The sequence below is a fragment of the Odocoileus virginianus genome, chromosome 8 (genome assembly GCF_023699985.2).
Source record: "Odocoileus virginianus isolate 20LAN1187 ecotype Illinois chromosome 8, Ovbor_1.2, whole genome shotgun sequence".
Lineage (NCBI taxonomy): Eukaryota > Metazoa > Chordata > Mammalia > Artiodactyla > Cervidae > Odocoileus > Odocoileus virginianus.
This window is the reverse complement of record NC_069681.1, coordinates 36266488-36288189: the sequence shown is the minus strand read 5'-3', so window position 1 is coordinate 36288189 and position 21702 is coordinate 36266488. Positions and strand designations below refer to the sequence as shown.

The 21702-nt window shown below is 43.5% G+C and overlaps 1 protein-coding gene across 1 annotated transcript in view; it reads left to right on the top strand.

The window, feature by feature from the left end:
* The window catches only part of HS6ST3 (heparan sulfate 6-O-sulfotransferase 3), a 696635-nt gene extending 683528 nt beyond the window's left edge, over positions 1–13107 (top strand). The window contains exon 2 of the mRNA XM_070471497.1: positions 12304–13107. Within this exon, the coding sequence (XP_070327598.1) occupies positions 12304–13012 (709 nt within the window). The 3' untranslated portion in view covers positions 13013–13107. The remainder of the gene's footprint in view (positions 1–12303) is intronic.
* Positions 13108–21702: the final 8595 nt, after the last annotated feature.

The window sequence follows — 21702 nt, the reverse complement described above, 5'->3', positions numbered from 1 at the left end:
ACCTTGAAGGAATACCCTGGTTGACTTCTTTTTTCTCTTCCAAATCAGCTGCTAAAAAACAATGGCAATGAAGACACCGCCTCGCTGCTACTGGGAAATTCCCACATTCCCTAAAAGCAGCGCCTGAGAAATTAACTAAGGAGCGAGCACGACTGAACACGCGTGGCCTAATAACACAATCTGAGTGTACTATCTGGTGTTCTGCATTGCCCGGCTGGGGATTAGCGCTGTGCCCGAGATTGAATTGGGCCTTATCTCACGCCAGGGCGGCTCCAGGCTTCAGGTGGATGCCCGCATGCATAAACCACAGATTTGCAGAGCAGAGCAGAGCGCCTAGAGAACTCCTCCTGCCTAAGTCCCAGCGCGGCAGTGCAAAGCAGGGCGCCTCTGAACCAAATAATCACAGAAGTCCCTGAATAATGCATGAGAGCAGGACCCTCCCTGGCACATCTGAAACTGTACTGGGAGGAACTGTACTCAGCAAGATAGCAGAAACACGTCCCTGGAACATGCATTCCCTGAAATTTATTCTTGCAGCAGCCACTTGGGGGAAACTGAAAGCAAATATGACAAGCACCTGAAAACCATGGCATTTTCATGAGTCTGAGGCTCCCAGGATTTGTGTCAATACAAAGAAGCCATGTGACAAGATTTAAAATGGCATCTTACTAAGAAATTCTACCTTTTTTTCCTGGTGAACTGGGTTGAGGGGTTGACTATTCCTCTTAGAAAAATGACCAGTGACCGGTATCTTCCAAAAATCTCTTATTTCGTGCTTTTGTTTGGTTGGTTTAGTGACATGTGCAGTTTCCCATTATTAAAGTTAGCTGATAGCTGTGCTGTGTGCTAAGTTGCCCCAGTTGGGTCCGACTGTTTGTAACCCTGTGAACCATAACACACCAGGCTCCCCTGTCCCTGGGATTCTCCAGGCAAGAATCCTGGGCTGGGTTGCCATGCCCTCCTCCAGGGGATCTTCCCAACCCAGGAATCAAACACACGTCCCTTATGTCTCCTGTATTGGCAAATGGGTTCTTTACCACTAGCACCACCTGGGAAGCTCTACTGATACACAGACTTGCAGAAAAGCTCCATCACAAGAAGAAGGCTGTGTCCAGAAGTGCTGGTACTGAGTATAATCGGGTGAGGAACTTCCCTCTTTCTGATCTAGATGTCGGCTTTAATATAGCTGCAGTGTTGATGAGTGGGATTTGATTCCAAAAATGTTTAGCCTCTAATTTGATATTCCAGCTGCTCATTAAGTGTAAAATAAACAAATCTTTTTGGAAGAATGTTTCCTCAGCACCACATCACAAGCCCCATTTGGCTGTCCTAGGATGTCCATCTTTTAGGCTTAGGATCTGAACTGGGCATCTTTCCTGGCCCAGCTGGGAGGGGGCAGAGCCAAGAGCTTGTTTCATGGCCTTCCCTCGACTTGCAGGTGAACTTGTCCCCAAACACCCCATGAAGTTAGGTCACACAGAATGGCTGTCTCCTTGCCTGTGCTGACTACGCTTGGCTATACTTCAGCATTTTGATTATGAAAAGTGAATTAAAGTGAAAGTCGCTCAGTCATGTCCGACTCTGCTACCCCATGGACTATACAACCCATGGAATTCTCCAGGCCAGAATACTGGAATGGGTAGCCTTTCCCTTCTCCAGGGGATCTTCCCAACCCAGGGATGGAACCCAGGTCTCCCGCATCGCAGGCAGATTCTTTACCAGCTGAGCCACAAGGGAAGCCCAAGAATACTGGAGTGGGTAGCCCATCCCTTCTCCAGCGGATCTTCCCGACCCAGGAATCAAACTGGGGTCTACTGCACTGCAGGCAGACTCTTTACCAACTGAGTTATCAGGGAAGCCAATGGGGCAATTCTCTTGACTCAGAAATTCTGCAAGCTAAATCGCTTCAATCGTGTCCGACTCTTTGCAACCCTATGGACCGTATAGCACTAGGCTCTTCTGTCCATGGGATTCTCTAAGCAAGAACACTACAGTGGGTTTGCATTTCCTTCTCCAGGAGATCTTTCTGACCCAGTGATTGAACCAGAGTCTCCATCGCCTCCTGCATTGGCAAGAAGGTTCTTTACCACTAGTGTCACCTAGGAAGCCAGTCAGAAATTCTAGCTATTTATTCTCTGCCTAAATATTTATGGCTTAAGGAGTTTGTCAGATTATTGTCTCTAGTAGCCCCCGCTCCAAATAGAATCAGCTTATTTGTCCAAAACTGGGAGCTTGGTCACATAAATTATGGTACATCCATAATTGGAACACTATGCTCCTATAGAAGAATATTAAATAAGATGGAAAATATATTCCCCTCGTATTTTTAAGGTTTTGTTCAGTTGTTCAGTTGTGTCCGACTCTTTGTGACCCCATGGACTGTAGCCTTCCAGGCTCCTCTGTCCATGGGATTTCCCAGGCAAGAATACTGGAGTGGGTTGTCATTTCCTCCTCCGGGGAATCTTCCCGACCCAGGGATCAAAACTGTGTCTCCTGCATTGGCAGGCAGATTCATTACCAATGAACCACCTGGGAAGCCCTTTTAAGTTTTAAATACATATTAAAAATACAACATACAGTATTATCTCAAATCTGTGAAAGAAATATATATTTAACTGTGGTTATATCCTAGTGACGTGATTCTAAGTAATTTTCATTCTCTTTTTTTTTTTTATGGTTTTTCATTGCTCATATTTTCCATAATGGCAATGTACTGCATTTCTAACTGGAGTTAGGCATGGGGATCAATGATTAAAAAAAAAAAAAGAAAGACCAGCTACCTCCAAAGTATTCTCCCTTTAACGTTACCAGTTACCCCAGGAAGAAGAGGGACACCGAGCCTTCTCCTTTGCAGGGAAGCGCTATGGGCTTTCCTCTCCCCAGCATCCTCCCAACTGAAAAGAGTCAAGATCTTTGGGTAATAAGTCAGATAAAAATTCCTTAGTCAAAAGGGTCTGGCTGCTCTGTAAGTAAGTCGCCGTCAGGGAGGAGGTGACTGCAGCTGGGTGGGGGATGCGTGGTTTCTGTGTGGGGTGAGATAAGGATATGTGAATGTTCCCATTTTCTCTTCACAATGCCGGACATCCTTAGAACCAATCGCTCTGACAGATGCCATTGTCAGCCCCCGAGAGTTCTTTAGTACAACACTTAACAATCATCGTTCCCAATTTCCCATTTGCTTAGAACATCATTCTTAAATCCCTTAATTTGTTTTCAAGGCTCAAATAAAAGGCCTTTTCATCACTGTGTCAAAGGGCATTCTGATTGCCAAGCTCTAAGTGCTGTGATTCCCCCTATCAGATACAGAACAGTGCAGATAATACTCCACTGAGATAATGAAGAATGGGCGGTCCATAATGAGCGTGTGGCTCTAAAGAGAGTCAAGAAATTAATTCCATTCTGAGCATTTGGAAAATGACTACTGCACACAGCACAGCGGGGTGGGAGACCTAAGTTTCACTTTTTAAAAATGCATACATTGTTAACACAAGTTCATGTGCCCAAAGTACAGTGAGGCTAAACAAACTGAAACAAAGGAGTCTGGAGCAGAGAAAGGTTTATTGCAGGGCCCTGCAAAGGGATGAGACAGGTGGCTCCTGACCTAAAAATCTCCGAGTTCCCCAAAGTGTTTCGGCAAAGGACTTTTAGGGGTGGCTCAGCAGTCAAGAACCTTATGCCTGGGAGACGTAAAAGACGCAGGTTCAATCCCCGGGTTGGGAAGATTCCCTGGGGAGGGCATGGCAACCCACTCCAGTATTCTTGTCTGGAGAATCCCATAGACAGAGGAGCCTGGAGGGCTACAGTCCATAGGGTTGCAAAGAGTCGGACACGACTGAAGCAACTTGGCATGCAAAGGACTTTTAAGCCAGGTGAGGAGGTAAGGGGGGTCGCAGGGTCTGTGATCAGTTGGTGCACAGCTCTCTGACTGGCTGATGGTGAGGCAGCAGGGTGGCATCACAGGGGTTAACTTTATCAGTCTTTAGGTTCCAGAAGGCCTGGGTTTATGGACTTAAGGTCATCAAGTAGTTAGCATCTTCCACTGGTTGGAGAAGGGGAGGTTATTTACATCTGCAAAACAACACAGGAAATGTGCATCAGATACTATTATCAAATCCCCTGGACAGAGGGGCCTGGTGGACTACAGTTTTCAGACACAACTTAGCAAGTAAACAACACAGATACTTCAGAGAGGAGCTAAAGCAGAGGAAATGGGGAAAGCCCTGTCGCCCACGCCCGAAGGTTCCATGGGGTCCCAGTCAGTTACAGCATCAGCTTGTGTTTAGGATGGACTGGTCATCTGTGCTTGCTCCCTGCTGAGGACCAAAGAGCTCCTTCAATGTCCCCAAGGCCACCTTATAGGGAGGGGAGCCAGGCTCAAAAAGGAGGGGATATATATATGTATCAGTTTAGTTAAGTCGCTCAGTCGTGTCCGACTCTTTGCAACTCCATGAACCGCAGCACACCAGGCCTCCCTATCCATCACCAACTCCCGAGTTTACTCAAACTCATGTCCATCCAGCCATCTCATCCTCTGTCATCCCCTTCTCCTCCTGCTCCCAATTCCTCCCAGCATCAGGGTCTTTTCCAATGAGTCAGCTCTTCCCATCAGGTGGCCAAAGTATTGGAGTTTCAGCTTCAGCATCAGTCCTTCCAATGAACACTCAGGACTGATCTCCTTTAGGATGGACTGGTTGGATCTCCTTGCAGTCCAAGGGACTCTTAAGAGTCTTCTCCAACACCACAGTCCAAAAGCATCAATTCTTCGGCGCTCAGCTTTCTTCACAGTCCAACTCTCACATCCATACATGACCACTGGAAAAACCATAGTTGGCAAAGTAATGTCTCTGTTTTTTAATATGCTCTCTAGGTTGGTCATAACTTTCCTTCCAAGGAGTAAGTGTCTTTTAACTTCATGGCTGCAATCACCATCTGCAGTGATTCTGGAGCCCAAAGAAATGAAGTCTGACACTGTTTCCACTGTTTCCCCATCTATTTGCCATGAAGTGATGGGACCAGATGCCAAGATCTTAGTTTTCTGAATGTTGAGCTTTAAGCCAACTTTTTCACTCTCCTCTTTCACTTTCATCAAGAGGCTTTTTCCTCTTCACTTTCTGCCATAAGGGTAGTGTCATCTGCATATCTGAGGTTATTGATATTTCTCCCAGCAATCTTGATTTCAGCTTGTGATTCTTCCAGCCCAGCGTTTCTCGTGATGTCCTCTGCATAGAAGTTAAATAATATTATGGCTGATTCACGTTGTTGTACAACAGAAATCAACACAACATTGGAAAAATTAAAACAGAAAACACAGAACAATAGGTTACAAAATAAAAGTCTGTAGGACAAGAAGAAGGAGGAGAAATTGATTGTTTCTCATACATTTCCTAAGGTCTAGGCTAAGGGAAATCATTAGCCTGGGCTACTTTTGCAGGTCAAGGCAACAACAAGTTCAGTTTCCTGGGGACAATCACCATGAGAATTCCTAAAATGGTGGCTGATAAAATGTATCTATTTATTAATTCCATGAACATTGAACAGCTAAACACCCATCATGTACAAGGTCATGTATCAGATGCTCTGAAGGCTGAAAGGGGAGTGATATATAAAGCCAGCTCACGGGACATTCCCTGGTCCACAGAATGAAGACAAAAACTTGAGCAGCATAGGTTTCCAGGGGTGGGGTTGGGGGCGGGGCTACCTTCTGCTGAGGACATCACAGGAGGCTGAAGGGAGGAGTATCTAGTTGAGCTGGTTTCTATGAATGCTTTGAACTGTGCATTGTGGCGATATTAACTGTGTTGCTTGATTTTACAAGCATTAAGCTGGTGTTCGAAGGAATATGACTAACCCTCATTGTGAACCTGGCATTTTGTAGTTTCCTTCAAATGTGCTCTTACTGGCTAGGCATGTCATAGCCTCATGAAAGGGAATGTTTTTAATCAGCAGAGGCACAGTGATTCCAGGGCCTTCTACTCCTCGGTTACCATTTCTGGGTGCATACCTGTGCTGCCTCTTTTCCATCACAGAACTGAAATGGAAGGATTAGATAGAAGGGAAGGAGGTCATACAGAGGAGGAAAAGGTGGTTTAGAGAAGACTGGCGGTGAGGAAGGGGAACGAATGGTGAAGGTGGGCATATGATAGTTTTATAATTCATCCTTGATTCTTTCCCATAAGTACCCACAGTTCTGGGTTCTTCCTTGCTGGTCTCTCACCAGGGCTGTCTAATGTCTTTCCTGGTCCCTGCCTACTTTTGTCCCTCGTAAACTCTGTTGCTCCATGAAGCTTCCCACATCAACACTTTTCTTACTTTAGCAATGCAAGGTGCCTGCAGAACTCACAGCAAACCGACCTCAGTATCCTGTTCCAGTTTGCCTGCATGCTTGCTAAGTCTCTTCAGTCATGTCCAACTCTGTGCGATCCCATGGACTGTAGCCCACCAGGCTCCTCGGTCCGTGAGGATTTCCAGACAAGAAGACTGGAGTGGGTTGCCACACCCTCCTTCAGGGCATCTTCCCGACCCAGGGAACAAAATCATGGGTTCTTTCCCACTAGCGTCACCTGGGAAGCCCCCTGTTCTGGTTTGTTGTTGTTTAGTCACCAAGTCGTGTCTGACTTTTTGTGATCCCATGGACTGCAGCACACCAGGCTTTGCTGTTCCTTACCATCTCCTGGAGCTTGCTCAAACTCATGTCTATTCAGTGATGCCATCCAACCATCTCTTCCTCTGTGGCCCCCTTCTGCCTTCAGTCTTTCTCAGCATCAGGGTCTTTTCCAATAAGTTGGAGCTTACGTCCCTCTTTTCATTCATTCATTTATTGACAAACATTCAGTGAAATGTACAACATGAACTTGCTGGTCTCATTAGGCCACTCTGCTCTCTGTACCTACTGAAATATTCTCTTAAGTATTCTTTGTCCACTCCTTACCTCCATGATTTGCTAATCAATGCCTCTTTTTTTTTCTAATTTACCACTCTTACATTTATAACACTTTGAGGCCATTTTATTCTTTTTTTTATTCTCTACATTTCCTAGAGCAGCTCCTTACACACACACACACACACACACACACACCCTCAATAAGCCATATGTTAATTAAATGACTTGCTCATTAAAGAAATGAGCAATTATAAATACAATAAACTGCTTGGTGAAATACAGGTTCTTGAAGCAGAAGGGAAGAAAACCACTAAATTTAGCATTTAAAAAAATCTCATTTCTAATAACTATCTGGTGTATGAAATATTCTGCCTTTTACCTAAAGCCTCTCATGACTCTCTCTGCATATTAACCATCATGATTGAATGATGGATGGATTAGAAGATTCTATGTCTTTTTACACTTTTCACATGTTTTGGGCGTTCAGAAATAGTATCGGATTAGTTTTTATGGGGAAAAAAGAAGGGCCTATTTGTCAAAGGCAATATTAACCTTAGTCATTAGAATACACTTATCTCCTTTGAAGGTCATTTCTTTTCCACGGCATCATTTATTGAATATCTGCAGTGAGCAGGACTTTGTGGAGATGCTGTGGGGCACCGGGCCTAAGGTCCAGTTATCAAAAAGGAACTTAAAGGGGAGATGTGAACAGGACTTTCATACGCATGTTAAAAGTGCAGTAAGTGATGCAGTAAACCCTCAAGGCTGGAAAAGCCAGGGGAGATGGAGATGAAGCTTGAGCTGGGCCAGGAAAGATGAGCAGGATGCAAATGAGCAAAAGAAAAGTCAAAGACTGAGGGAAGGCAGTCATGTCCTTGTGCTGTGTTTTGAATTTTTTAATAGGATTACCTTACAGCCGAGCAAGAGACCAAAAAGGACATGTTCCTAGTCTTGACACTATAGTAAGCCATGATGGTCCCTATAACAATCGTCAGCTGAAATGATCACTGAACTAACCAAAGTGCTCTAAGTTTCCTGAGTACACAAGGCTGTGCCATCTTTAACCTGGGCTCACAAGGATAATTATTCTAAAGAGTTGTAATTGCTTTTCAGACATTCTTACATGAATTTGTCCAAACTCTCAAAGAGGCAGGTGGCAAACAGGAAATCTGCAGGCAGCAAGCTGTCATTAAGACAAAGTCTCCGTCCCCAAAATCCGGGAAGAGTTTAACTGAAAAATGTTTAACAGTTCAAATAGTGTTTGAGTGTTTGAACAGATGGAGCTCCGCCTCTGTTTAGGGGACTGTCAAAAGGGACTGGGTTCTGGGAGAACCTCTGCACGTGGCCATACGCCCTTTCCTGGGGAGCTTGCTTGTCCTTCTCTGGTCTTGGTTTTGCCCTCCATTGTGCTGTTGAACCAGGAAAGCTTGAAAAGGAAAGTTGCAGATTTCAGGGTATTTCTAAGAATTTTCCTGAGGGTGAGATAGATTGGGAATTTGGGATTGACATGTGCACACTGCTGTATTTAAAATAGATTATCAACACAGACCTAATATATAGCACAGAGAACTCTGCTCAATGTTCTATAATAGCTTAAATGGGAAAGGAATTTTTAAAAGAATAGATATATATTTGTGCATAACTGAATCATCTTGCTGTATGCCTAAAACTAGTACAACATTGTTAGCCCACTATCCTTTAATATAAAATAAAAATTTTTTAAATAAAATATTTAGTTTTTTTTTTTTAAAGAATTTTCTTTAGAAATTGAATTGGGCAGGAGCAGAAGAAAATGAGTTTCCATCATTTGGGAGCAGGGAGGAGATTCATGAAACTGGAGTGAAGCTTGTGCATATGAGGCTGGACCTGTGGCCTGGAGGTGAACGTCATTTCATCAATGACCTTGAAGTTTTCTGGCTGAGAGTAGAAAAGCAAATGAAAGTACAGAAAAAAATAGAAATGAGAAAAAATGATTTGATGAGTCATATTGTGATTTTTTTTTTTTTCCTTCAATAGTTGGATGTTCTTCAATCCTATTGTTTTTAGCTTTCTATCGTGACTGCTTTGCAGGATTACAAGAAACAAACCATGCAGGAAAATACGTCTGACTAAAGCAACACCCAAATGCTCTCAGGCACTTGGCTCCAGAACCGTGGAGGGGACAACTCTGTACTTTATCAGTATGAATGTCGCACTAGTACATTTTTGTGCCTTGATGTCAGAGTTAGTTTTACTTAAAAATGGACCCCTGACCTATTTGACTAGTAGAACCTGCAGACATTTGAGAATGATTTTACTTGTATAAACATCACCCTACAATTTGCCTAATCATTGTTTCAACATATTGTTACATTGAATAAAATTTGAAACCAAGACCATTTTAAGTGTAAGCTAGTTTCAGTCAGCTTGGAGACCATGTGCATTTCCGATGGAGCAAAGGCATTGGGAATTCTTTGGCAAGTTTTTTGGAGTGAGACAACAGCTTCTCAGATTCCAGCAGCAGGTTCCAGTTAACCCTTTATGCCACAAACATTTGTCATTCTCAGCCCTAAAATCTCACAGCTTTTTTTATTATTTTAAAAATCTGGACTGTGCATAAATTTGAGACACATAAATGGGGCTGAGTCTTGTCAATTGATTGTCATCTTTTTCATTTAAATCCTTTTTTGTGCATTTTCCATTTTACCCAACTAACCAGAAAAATTATAAATTTCCCATTTGTGATCCTATTTGTCCAAGCAAAGATCTCTTTGATGTAAGGTATTCTGTCCTAATGAGTCTGAGTTCCTTAACTCACCTAAGTTACATTATAACCACCATCTTCATCATTGTGTTTATATACTTATTATATCATTGTCAAATAAAAATAAGTCTCTGCTTGTAGAACTGAAATGTAAACAAGTTTCAACATAGGACCAAAGCAGGATTAATAATGACATGTCATATAACATTCAACCATATAATATCCTGAAAATCTTTATTGTCAGCATTTCCTTGTGGAGCCCAGAAATAATGTCAGTCATTTTCAGCTTTCCCTTCAGATCTTTTGGGAAATTTTTCCCCACTGATGGAATTGTCAGTCTGTCATAGGGAAAGACAACAGAGTAATGTAAAAATGATGACTGGCAAAGCAGAGCTCAGGCTGGCCTTTCTGTGGTGGTTCCAATACATTCTTCTTCCTGATTTAAAAGGATGAGAGTATTACTTAAGATTTTGGATTTTCTTTCAGTTCAGTTCAGTCACTCAGACATGCCCAATTCTGTGAGCCCCATGGACTGCAGCACACCAGGCTTCCCTGTCCATCACCAATTCCTGGAGCTTGTCCAAACTCATGTCCATCGAGTCAGTGATGCCATCCAAGCATCTCATCCTCTCTTGTCCCCTTCTCCTCCTGCCTTCAATCTTTCCCAGCATCAGGATCTTTTCCAATGAGCCAGTTCTTATCATCAGATGGCCAAAGTATTGGAGCTTTAGCTTCAGCATCAGTCCTTCCAATGAATATTCAGGACTGATTTCCTTTAGGATGGACTGGTTGGATCTCCTTGCAGTCCAAGGGATTCTCAAGAGTCTCTCCAACACCACAGTTTCTTTAGCACATTTCAAAACTGTCTGGCTACACATTCAAAATAACTGAATACAGTAAATGTATTGTTTTAAATATACCTCATCAATTCCTTTTTTTAAAAGCAGCATGAAAAAGAGTACAGAGTGCCAGCTTCCCTGGTGGCTCTGATGGTAAAGAATCAGCCTGCAATGCGGGAGATCCGGATTCAACCCCTGGATTGGGAAGATCCCATGGAGAAGGGATGGGCTACCCACTCCAGTATTCTTGCCTGGAGAATTCCATGGACAGAGGAGCCTGGCGGGCTGCAGTCCATGGGGGTCGCAAAGAGTCAGACGTGACTGAGTGACTAACACTTCAATTCCTTATTTTTGTCATTGCTTTTACTAGCTATAATTTTTTTTTTTTTAGTACAGTTTAGATTGTCAGGAGAAGCGGTGTTCTTTTCAGAACTTTTCAGAGCTGTTTTTGTCTGCCCAGGGCAAACCCTGAGTGTCACTCCTGGTGACAGAGGTGGGGTGGGCATCCCACTCCACTGGCAGCTGCTCGAATGATGAGAAGGATTTTCCTGACTTGGAATCAATATTTGCTTTTCTCTAATGCCTACTGCTGTGTCTCTATCTGTCGATTTTCCAAATCCCTTCTGGCCTCTTCACATCTCTCTTGTGCTTTTGAGCCAGTTGTACCCTGATCTTTACCTAATCATTCTGGAGCTAACCGTTTATAAAATGTATCTCTTCTCTGTGCTCCATTAGGTGCCATTAGATGAGATGACACCAGTGATTGTTAAGAACCACAGCACCTGACAACTGATAGGCACTCAATAAATATTAGTTACATTTTTTGTTTTTAAAATTTGCTGCCCAGGAAAGCACAGAAGCTTTGAAATCAAATAGGCATAAATTTTATCATAGTTCAAGTATTCATTTGCTCTAGGATCTTGGGCTGTATTTTTCACTTCTGTGTTCTCAGGTTTTGGTTTTTTTGTTGTTTTTTTTTTTTTTAAGTCATGATAAAACCCATTTTATAAGTTATGTTGAAGGTTATCTGTGCCAGTACTCACAAAGCACCTAGTCCAGTTTCCAGCACATAATAAGTGCTCAGTAAATATTAGTCTCCATACAACACATCTTTCCCCTACCCCACCTACATCTTAACCCAGAAAAGATTAAGGAGACTCGGCTTTCTGCTTTGCTCTTTCTAGTCTTCTGCTTTGGATAAATCATTTTAACCCCTTTGCACATTTCCCTATCAAATAGTCCCCAATATCTACTACAAAAGTACCTCTTAGTAGTAGATAAAATATCAAATAAAATATCATTTTATCTGGATCAGATAAAATTTTAAAAGGATCAGATAAAATATCATTTGGGTGATAACTTTAAATAATCATGGTGAATTTTCTTAAAGTAAGGTGTTCTTGCCGGTTGTAATTTATCAGTGAATAATTACTGCATGAAGGCATGAATTATTTCCCCCAACCCCAGCCCTCCCCACACTGTGAGTGAGCGAAAGTCGCTCAATCCTATCGGACTCTTTGCAACCCCATGGACTATAGCCCACCAGGCTTCTCTGTCCATGGAATTCTTCAGGCAAAGAATAGGGGAGTAGGCTGCCCACACTGTAGCAGAAAGAAAAAACGCAGCAAATGGTACGGAAACCCATTCATGCATGTTTACAGAAACACGCACAGAAAGGAACATTGGCTAACAGCCACTCATGTGAGCACTGGAAGGACATTCTCAGGCGACCATTTGGCAGACAAGTCCATGGGCTCAATGCTGACATAAAGGCTACAGAAGCCCGAGTGCCCAGGGTTGTAGTTCAGGAGGACTGACGCTCTCCCCCTCATCTCTTCCAGGAATTTCTATTACATCACCATGCTGCGGGATCCAGTGTCCCGATACCTGAGCGAGTGGAAACACGTCCAGAGAGGGGCCACGTGGAAAACCTCCCTCCACATGTGCGACGGGAGGAGCCCCACCCCGGACGAGCTGCCCACCTGCTACCCCGGGGACGACTGGTCCGGGGTCAGCCTGCGGGAGTTCATGGACTGCACCTACAACCTGGCCAACAACCGCCAGGTGCGCATGCTGGCCGACCTCAGCCTGGTGGGCTGCTACAACTTGACTTTCATGAACGAGAGCGAGAGGAACGCCATCTTGCTGCAGAGCGCCAAGAGCAACCTCAAGAACATGGCGTTCTTCGGGCTCACGGAGTTCCAGCGCAAGACGCAGTTTCTCTTCGAGAGGACATTCAACCTCAAGTTCATCTCCCCCTTCACGCAGTTCAACATCACGCGGGCTTCCAACGTGGAGATCAACGAGGGCGCCCGCCGGCGCATCGAGGAGCTCAACTTCCTCGATGTGCAGCTCTACGAGTACGCCAAGGATCTCTTCCAGCAGCGCTACCACCGCACCAGGCAGCTGGCGCGCCAGAGGGACCGGCAGAGGAGACGCGGGGAGCGCAGGCCACAGCGAGACCACAGGGGCCACCGCTGGCCCAGGCAGGAGGGGAGCCCCGAGGGGGCCGTCACGGAGGACTACAACAGCCAGGTGGTGAGATGGTGACCCCAACCCCGGCCGCCGCCCTCCCCTCCCGCGGAAGGGGGAGCCCGAGCCCGCGCGCTGGCCTCACCTTGGAGAATGTGGGACCACGCCGAGTACGTCTGGCCCGTAGGTGGCTTGCTTGGGACCCGCTCCCCTCCTTGCTTCCTCTCTGTCTTCACCTTTTCCCAGCCAGAGATGATCCATCTGGTTCTTTTTTTTTTTTTTTTTGACATTTGTCAATCTGTGATATTAAGTAGGGTAAGGAATGCACCCAACGGGATAGACCTCTTTAGAAGGTCAAGGGGCAAAGCATCAACAAAGGAAAGAGTCCTTGCGATTGTTTTTTTTCTTTTTTTTGCAGCAGCAGCCCAGGTGGTAGGTTGGGCCATTGGAACCTACTCAAGTACACATGAAAAGCCAAATTGTGGCTTGGATGTTCTGCTGAAACTGATCCGCTCATATTGTCTCTTTAATGGAAATACTGCTGTTGAAAGAGAGAGGAAGAGAAGGCTTTTTCAGCCTTCCCATGAGGTTTAAGGCCAACTCTCTCAGCTGTTGGCTCTCATCTTTGAACTCTATTCGAGTGTGGTTTAAACCATAAGTAGTGCAACGTGTTTCGTTGTTATGGTTGTTTTTCAACATGATTACCCTGCTACTGACCATCACTGCAGACTCACATCCTCTGCATCTTATCCCCGAGCCATGCTTCTCCCCCATCTTTTATGGAAAGGCTAGTAGATTCAGGAGATGTGTGCCTGTGGCCCCAGAGAAAGGAACGTGGGTAAGGACATTCAGGAGAGAACAGGCTTATTAATGAATACCTAAGGAGAACACCCTTCACCATTTTTTATTTTCAGTATAAGGAATGAAAGATAAATTAAGAAGGGAGAAAAGCAGGAGGATAACTACCTGTCCACCATTTCCAATCTGACTGCAGAACCTTAGTTTTTTTAATGAGGGCTATTTTAGAGTTTTTCCTATTTGGAGCAGACCTCTTATCTGATACAGCACTGCCAGGTTTGAAACTCCACTGTCATAGAGGAAAAGACACTTAAAAGGAATTTGGCCTTTAGTATAGGAGCTCAGCTAGCGTGTATGCAAAATAAAGTCAAGATCACTAATTTAAAAACTAACTCTGACTTAGGCCATGAGACATGGAATGCAGTGCGTGTTTACTCCAGGGGTTTAGACTCTACCTCCCAACATTTGAATATCTGTAGCTTGGTATTATTTTTTTCTCCATGCATGATCTCTACCTGTCGTGAGAGTGTGGTCAGAAAAAATGTGCTGCATTGCCAAGTGCTTCTTCTTTTTTTTTTTTTTTAATTTATTTTTATTAGGTGGAGGCTAATTACTTACAGTATTGTAGTGGTTTTTGCCATACATTGACATGAATCAGCCATGGATTTACATGTGTTCCCCATCCTGATCCTCCCCCCCACCTCCCTCCCCATCACTTCCCTCTGGGTCTTCCCAGTGCACCAGCCCTGAGCACTCTTATTCTCACCTCTTCCCAGCCACAGCTACAACACAATGTCTTTGAATAATAAGAGGAGAAATATGGCAGAGGGAGTAGAAAACCTTGGCCTAGCATTTAGTAGGGGATCAGAGTGAGTAGAAAGTTTCACAACAGACTGATCTGATCAATCCTTTCAAGGAGCTGAAGGCAAAATGAGTGAACCCCCTAAATCAGATTGAAAAGCCTATTTCATTGATATCCAACATGTTTGATGTTTAAGCCAGCTTTACATAAGCTGCGTCTCAGCCTCCAGAATACTCTCTCTGGGGTTGAGAGTTAATCAACCCACATTCATGGAGTGCTCGCCTGCACAGAGGGGGAGCCTGGTGTCTCCATCAAAAAGAGTTCTAGAGAAGAGGCTTAGGTATTTCTGATACTACCCTCAGCTTCATCTCTCATGGGAGGAAAGGCATTACTGGGACCTCCCTTGTGCCAGGAACTTTGGGAGGCCCTTTTCATAACTCAAATCTATTCACAAGAAGGTAGATACTGTTTGTCCCAATTTTACAATGTGGAAAGTGAGATTTACAGGCAATAAGTAGCTTCCTCCTGTTTTGTGAGCTAGATTTGGCTGACTGCAGAGGGCAAACTCTTTTTTTGTCTCCATAATGTTTTCCATATGGGATAATAGCTTCCTGCCAGTCGTGCTAGAAACCACCCATTATTGTCCAGAAGGGTCTGTGTCTAACCCCCCTGAGTGTGATAGCTCCAAGCCAGTGCCATGTCACCTGGGGTGAGCCCAGCCTCCTCCAAATCACTCATCCATCAAGGAGCTGAGAGACTGATGGCTTTATAGGCAGTTGTACTTCTTAAGCCATAGATGGGGTGGGTTAAAGGGGCCAAAAATATAGCTTGTTAGCTGATAGAGATTAGGCTCACAAAATATTAGCATCTCCCTTTCTGATGATTTGTTCCTAAAGTAGTGAGAAAGGAGGCTTGCTACTGGGATTAATGAGCAGCTTTCTCTCTGTCTTCCCATTTCAATGCTAAGACCTAATGCTGCCTAGAATGGCAGAGCTGCAAATTATTGTTCTGCCTGTCGCTGTGAATCACACACACACACACACACACACACACACACGCTAACAATCCAATGTTTTGTCATGTGGAAAATCAAAACAAGTTAGAAAGCATTCAGATTGTTTCTTTTAAACTCCCTTTACATTTTTGGCAGAGAATCCGTGCCTAGTTGAGACTTGAAGGCAGCCTCTGCTAACTTCACACTGTTCCTTAGGCGCCTCGGGGTTTCTATCCAAAGACTTTCCGTGGCCTCGCTGCTGAAGGCGTGATATGTGAGGCTCCGCTGGAGACACAGTATCAGGATGTTCAGAGGAGAAACCATCTCTCTTCATTGGCCCGAGGCCAGTGCTGAGCAAATTAAAAAGACCGACATGAACGTCTTCCTTCGTATCATTTCATTCTAAAGCAGCACACTAGTCCTCTCCCCACGGTCCTCTGTTGATAGAAACGAAGAGGTGAGGATGCAGTTTGTTCTCTGAAAATTGACAGCGCGCCTACATGCGCAGTGATCCTCAGCTCAGGGAAAGGATGTCAGCAGAAGGCATCTGGGTCTAAGGATCCATGAGTGGCCAGCAGCCTCAAAGTTGTCGCTGTTGCTCAGTCGCTAAGTCATGTCCGACTCTTTGCGAGCCCCGTGGACTGCAGCACACCAGGTTTCCCTGTGCTTCACTCTCTCCCAGAGTTTGCTCAAACCCATGTGCATTGAGTTGGTGACGCCATCCAACCATCCCATCCTCTCTCGCCCCCTTCTCCTCCTGCCCTCAATGTTTCCCAGGATCAGAGTCTTTTCCAATGAGTTGGCTCTCCGCATCAGGTGGCCAAAGTATTGGAGCTTCAGCTTCAGCATCGGTCCATCCAATGAATATTAAGACCCAAAACTAAGTCATTCCAGATACATCTGTGTTAAAAGCCCAGCAGAGGCAAAAAAAGAAAAAGAAAAATCCCTGAGGAGTTCCACATCCTATTGACTCCTGCAGTTCCCAGGTAGACCTTCCTTTCATTCTCTGGCGATGGCAACATCAGTAACCAGACGGATAGAGCGTCTATGTATGTGTGTGTTTAAATTATTATTAAGGAATAAGATACGTACTATATATTCTGTCTCCTTTTAACTTTTTGGCTACCTACTCTCAGCAACAGAGAAAACCGTGTGATATTACCAGAATCCCAGGCCCTCTCTTGCTCTTTCATACTAACATGCAGCTTTCAACTCATGGTCCAAGATGACTGCTGCAGCTCCTGCCATCTCATGTTTATTTCAGGTAGCTTAGAAGAAGTGGGAAGAAGTTGCATATATCAATTCCAGTCACATCTCATAGGCTAACACCTAGCTATTAGCTACATCTAGCTGCTAAGAAGACCAGGAAATGTCATCATTATTGGTTGCCTTGTGCCTTGATAAATATATAGGTTCTATTATTAAAGAAACAATGTGAAAATTAATACTGATCAAAACTATCAGTCTCTGACACAAAAAGGAATTGAAAAAATATTTCAAGTACTTTTCAATGTCATCTATTTCGTCACCCATTTTTGCTAAGGCTAAGATTAAAATGTGTAACTTTGTATAGTATTTCATGCTTTTCAAAACATTTTTACATCTAGTATCTCATTTGATCTTCACCACAGTCTTGTATGTAAAATAGGACCGTAACTCATTAAGCCCATTCAATAATTTGGCATGGAGATTCAGTGATGTTGAAAGATTTCCTGAAGATTCTAGTTTATTAACAAGACAGGTGCTCAGAGCCCCCGTCTTTTGACTTCATATTTTTCTGCTACCTTATGCTACTCATCATCAGTATTGGGATTGAGAATTGCAAGAATATGAAATCTCAATCTCTATTGATTTATAGCTTCCCTTGCCTTCTCATAGAACTGCAGAGACTCAAAAAATGCCAAGGAGAGGGGTAGAGTTGGCTTTCAACTGCCTGCCTACAGGGAGGAAGCCTCTTATTAAGAGTGAAATGGCCAAGAGATGGGCAGTGTTACAGGGAAATCTTGAAGCATCACCACTCTTCACCACTCTTGAAGCATCAACACCTCTCGTTGGACGTCCACCCCATCCAATCCAAAAACAAGTCAAGATGAAGCCCAAGGGAATGTACTCCTTAGGGAAGTTTGGTGGTAGAAATATTTTGAATCAGTGGCAGCCTGAATAGAGATGCTTTACAAAGGGGCAAGAGAACTCCTGGTTGAAAAATCTCCCTTCCTCTCTACTTCTTTCCTCAGTCCCTAGAATTCTATCAGTGACATACCGCTTTGATTCTTAAAATTTTTATTTGCTGTTAAATGAATCCCTTTGCACATTTGCCAGGGAGAGGGAATGCTTTCAGTTGTCATAAGCTAGTACCTTCTCACCAAGGGTTTACCTGACTCCTCTCCAACTCAGACTTGTAGCTGAGAGCGGAGCTTGTAGGACGGAATCATGCAGACGTGGGGGTTGGGAGAGTAGGGGTAGCTACAGAGGAAAGTAGGGCTTCTAAAAGCAGGCAGGTCTTTAAAAGGGGGAAAGATGAGAAGTTTAATATGTGCCAGGGAATAGGGAAACAGGAAAGTGAGTCAGGGACAGTTTCCATCCTCAGTGTTAAGAGCAGTCTAGAGCCATTTGGATTCTTTTGGCTATTGTGAAGAGCAAGACAAGGCTTGAGGCTTGTGAGACAGGATCAGAGCATTCAGGATAATTTTAGGGACTGAACAGGAGCTGGATCAGAGAAAAAGCTGGGGTGGACTTTGGCAAAGGGTACTGTGATCTGATCACAGCTGTGTCTCTAAGGTCTTTCTTTTCTGTTGTTACTGTGCCTCCGCTGGTCAGCAGAACTCCAGCTGAAAGTCTGCAGGTGGGTGTTGGGACTGGCTGAGTCCAATGACCTTACCCATTCATGTCATCTCTGAGCAGCATGGCAAAGATTCTTTCTCCAAGGCACTTTCAGCTTTTCTTCTGCCCCCCGCTCCCTCCATCTCTACTGGACATAAGCCTGCTTTCTCTCACCACATCCACCTAGACATACCTGAACTAACTCCCTTATTAGCCCCTCTGGGCAAATGGGCAGGGTTCTGAGACCTGTGTGTTCTGTAGCCTAATGGGCAGGCTGCGTAAGGACCCACCCTCACAACACACCTGCAGAACCGACCTACTTTGCAGAGGTGCTGAGATTTCCGGAGGACTGGCCTCACTATCAACACCAGCAACAGCTGCAAGACAAAAGCCCCTGAACTTCCAAGCCAGGACTGGAGGTAACCTAACAGAACTACGGATCTGAGGACACGAGAGCACAGATGTTTTTTGAGCTGTGTTCTAGGTCGTTTATGGACAAGACTACAGCTGTCATCCTTCGGCACCTTAAATGGAGCCTCCGTGGGTTATAAGTTCTGTTGTGGTTTGTGGGAATTTATCAAAGGGCCAGATGTCAGTGCTGAAAGGCTTCGGTTCTTGCTGGGGAAAACTGAGGGAACAGTGTCGGTTTGTCACGGTCGTTGTGACGATGACAGTGTGATTTAGTCCCGTTTATTTCCACCAACTTGTCATTTTTTTAAATCATGTGACCATATTTTCTTTTCCTTCCTTCTCCACACCTCCCTCCCCAGAAGGACCTTCTTGTATTATTTCTCATTTCACAAATCCAAGATGAAAAATGGTGGAAAGAAGAATCTGGACTTGTGTCTGATGCCCCAATTTAGATGTAAAGATAGTAACCCAATAGATAGTAAGTGATTTCTCCTAAGATATTTCTTTCTGTTTCTGTGCAATACTATGTATGAACTCGGGTACTAGGAGATTGTATTGTGAGATTATCAACCTTTATTGCTATTTAAAAATGATAGTTTGTAGAACTGAGGATTCCCATTGATGTGAAGCACAATTTAATGAATAAGTTAACATATTAAACTGTTGTGATGTCAAGAACACCTGTTTCCCTCTGTGATTTTGTTAGACATCATTGCAAAAGGAGAAGAGCTGGTTAAATACTTTAAGGGATTTGTAGAAATTGAATACAGGGGATCAGCTTTGTCAAATCCTAAAAATCCATGCTTTGGATACAAATGTGGTTATTAGATGTGAAACTTTAAAAGCATAAAAGACAAAGAAAATATAGATTGAAGCGATTTCAAATCTCTGAGGCCAAGGAGGGTTTCACAGACTCTCAAACATGTGAATTTCTAAAATCATGACTCTTGGTGAGGCTCCCCAGTTCAGTGCCCACTCAGCGCACTGAAGTTCACAGAGAAACGCAGAGAGCAACCTGCAGACTTAAGGGAGGAGGCAAAGGTCTGAGAAAGAATGATGGAGGAGGACCGACAGGGATTAAAGGAAAGGAGTCTGTAATTCAAGCTAAAAGAAAGGAAAGAAACAAGAGGAAGGGAGGAAAGAGGAAGGGAGAGAGAGGAGGAAAACCCAAACATTAATGCAATCCATTATGGGTACCTCCAGTTTCCATGTGTATGGTTTGCTAGATTTTTTTTTTTTTAAAGACTAGTTCCTCTAATACAAAGAAACAAAATTAACTTCTAGGAGAGAACAATTTCCTTTATTCAAAAAAACCCCTTGAGTGATACAATGTATCATTTTCTTTTTGTTCTGTAGAGGTGGGAATTGTGAACTGCCCTCCTTGCAGTTTGTTAGTGAGATTTGGAGCCTTAGAAAAATGTCCTTCAACCAGCTTCCTCCATCTGGTGAGAATCATATGCAACGGGACATTGACTCTAGAGCAACTGGAGTAGCTAAAAAAGACTCCAAAAAATGGAAGTTAAGTGTACATCTACACACACACACAGACATTTGGGGGACTTTTATCTTTCAAGGAAAACCTCAGACAAATTAAAAGAAGGACTAAGAAACATCCAAGATTTACTTCTTTGTCTCATTCACCTTGAAAATAATGTTAAAAACAAAATTGAAATATATTACTTCAAATATATTATTGAAAATATGCTTTCAATATGGTACTATTTCACAGATCATTTTTCATATCAAATATATATTTGAAAAGTAATGGAGTAGATTAATTCAATATAATTATTTCTTCGTGTTATAAATAATTTGTTTTTTTTATGATATTAAAGTAATATATGAACTTAGATAATTTGGGAAATACAAGACATTAAAAGGTTTGTAAATTATAGAGCCAAACTCAGACATTATTTTGATTTATTTTCTTTCCTATTATTTAATGCATTAGCAATTAGAGTAACATTTAGGTAATAAGTGTTTTAGGAAATTAAAATCATACAGTCTATCCAATGTAAATACATATGTTAATATCTTAGCACCCATTCTTTGAAAACACAGCTTTAATAGCTGCATATAATTCTACCATTCCCGTATTTTGGAGCATTCTGGTCATTTTCAGTTTTTCCACTAATATAAATAACACTGAAATGAATATATTTGTACCCAAGTAGCATCTATTCAAGTGTCTTTGTATCCCCATTGGAGAGAGGACAATGGATCAATTATTTGTATCTTCCCAAAGACTCCGAAGGAAAAAATATTCAGGATTGTCAAAATCACTTAAATGGAGCTAAATGAACATTTAAGAAAAAAGAAAAGTAAGTTGTTCATAGAATCAAAGAAAAATATCTGTATGTCTCCAGAACCACATTCCTGGCCCTGGATTGAAGCTCTCATTCCCTAAGATGCTGGGGGTGTTAGCTGTAGGCTGATGGCTCCCAGTTGAGCCTCTCAGGGACCTGGCCTCCCCCAAGGTCATGCCACCTCTTGCGGAAAGGTCATGTAGAATGACTCTGCTGTGGAGCGGAAGGTCAGGTCTTTTGACTGGCGGCATCTCAGCTGCAACGCACCCTGTAGGCCCAGCTGAGGACGGCATGGCCAAGCATCTCGGATCACTGTCTGTTTCCACCCCATCCTGCTGCCGACAGGTGTGACCCCGATCAGCTCTGGACACACACCGCCATGGACTCTGCTCTCCGGGAAGGAAGACCTCCGAGTACTAGCCTCCGCAGCCTTCTGCCGTGTGTCGTCTTTGTTCTAGCACCTGCAGACTTCCTATCTTTTGAGCTCAGCTATGTTTTGAAACATTATTATGGCATATTTTGTCCAACATTTCTACTTGTTTGTAGATGTAAGAGGAATCTGTGTTGGCTCAGCTTGTCAAGTTCCTAGAAACAAGTCTGCTTTTAAATGTTGAAATCTCCTTTGAGTCTGTGCTTC